The 1,688-nt window shown below is 54.9% G+C and overlaps 1 protein-coding gene across 1 annotated transcript in view; it reads left to right on the top strand.

Moving 5' to 3' along the window:
* Window positions 1–589: 589 nt before the first annotated feature.
* The window catches only part of LOC122560413 (transforming protein RhoA-like), a 2,502-nt gene continuing 1,403 nt past the window's right edge, over window positions 590–1,688 (top strand). The window contains exons 1-2 of the mRNA XM_043711048.1: window positions 590–788; window positions 1,358–1,492. Of these exons, the coding sequence (XP_043566983.1) occupies window positions 780–788; window positions 1,358–1,492 (144 nt within the window). The 5' untranslated portion in view covers window positions 590–779. The remainder of the gene's footprint in view (window positions 789–1,357; window positions 1,493–1,688) is intronic.

The following is a 1,688-nucleotide window of genomic DNA, read 5'->3' as shown; positions in this document are numbered from 1 at the left end:
GGCTGAATGGCCTCCTGCTGTTCCCCCTGTGTGGGACTGGCTGGGGAAGGGGCTGAGTGGCCTCCTGCTGTTCCCCCTGTGTAACAGGCTGGAGAAGGGGCTGAATGGTCTCCTGCTGTTCCCCTGTGTGGGACAGGCTGGGGAAGGGGCTGAATGGCCTCCTGCTGTTCCCCCTGTGTGACAGGCTGGGGAAGGGGCCGAATGGCCTCCTGCTGGATTGAAGAGCCACTCCCTGATGTAACGTCCTTGTGGACTGATCTATCCAGGTCCCGATGAGGAAGGGAATGGGGAAAGGTGACAGATTAAATCAGTGGGTTTTTTTTGGTTTTTTTTCTTTTTTTTTCTGTTTATTTTTTTTTCTTTTCTTTTTTTTTCCCTTTATTTTAACCCCCACACTACCCCCTAACCGCGGTAGTGCTTATTCTATCCCCAGCACCCATGGTGTGTGTGTGTGCTGGTGTGAGACACAGTGAAAGACACAAAGTGCACCAATCTTTATTCAACTCCCACCACCAGGAAGATAGGAAAACCCCCGGGTGGCCAGTGACAAACACTGCCCTTTACATCAGAGGGACAGTGCTGTGTGATCAAAACAGTGAAGGGGTGGGTAGGGACTAAATCAAAATCGAGTTGGAGGGAAATCAGCGGTTTTTACACAACGTCCTCTTTCTCCAACAGGACAACAAGATTATGATGCACTCCGCCCCCTCTGCTACAAAGGAGCCAATGTGGTGCTGATTTGTTATGATGTCAGCAATCCAATCAGCTTTCAGAATGTGATGAGACGGGTAAGTCAAACTTTATCTTTCAAATAATGGAACTGAGGGGCTGAATGGCCTCCTGCTGTTCCCCCTGTGGGCCAGGCTGGGGGAAGTGGCTGAATGGCCTCCTGCTGTTCCCCCTGTGTGACAGGCTGGGGAAGGGGCTGAATGGCCTCCTGCTGTTCCCCCTGTGTGACAGGCTGGGGGAAGGGGCTGAATGGCCTCCTGCTGTTCCCCCGTGTGACAGGCTGGGGAAGGGGCTGAATGGCCTCCTGCTGTTCCCCCTGTGTGACAGGCTGGGGAAGGGGGCTGAATGGCCTCCTGCTGTTCCCCCTGCGTGACAGGCTGGGGGAAGGGGCTGAATGGCCTCCTGCTGTTCCCCCTGTGGGACAGGCTGGGGAAGGGGCTGAATGGCCTTGTGCAGACCCATGTTACTAACCTGTGTTGTGTCTCTGTGTAATACAGTGGCTGCCTGAGGTGGGAAGGGGCTGAATGGCCTCCTGCTGTTCCCCCTGTGTGACAGGCTGGGGAAGGGGGCTGAATGGCCTTGTGCAGACCAATGTTACTAACCTGTGTTGTGTCTCTGTGTAATACAGTGGCTGCCTGAGGTCAGTCACATGTGTCCCCAGACCCCGGTGATCCTTGTGGCCTGTAAGACTGACCTGAGGATGAACAAGGTCTGTCAACGCAACCTGGCAAGAAGTGGAGAAGAGGCCATCACTTTCACCCAGGTAAACGCTACTATGGAGAGGACACGCAGCTCATACACTACCCTGCTCCCCCACACACAGCCCACTGTCCCCACCAAGATACCCCTCAGGCTGAGGCAACTTCCTGTCCCTGCCTTTGGACAGGACACTGGCTTAGAGAGAGAGGGGGGGGGAAATCAGCCAGGGTTCCTGCTCCTGATCACTGCCCAGTGATCCC

The sequence above is a fragment of the Chiloscyllium plagiosum genome, chromosome 21, assembly GCF_004010195.1.
Source record: "Chiloscyllium plagiosum isolate BGI_BamShark_2017 chromosome 21, ASM401019v2, whole genome shotgun sequence".
Classification (NCBI taxonomy): Eukaryota; Metazoa; Chordata; class Chondrichthyes; order Orectolobiformes; family Hemiscylliidae; genus Chiloscyllium; species Chiloscyllium plagiosum.
Note: the sequence above shows the minus strand (reverse complement) of the source record. Positions and strands in the feature narration are given on the sequence as shown.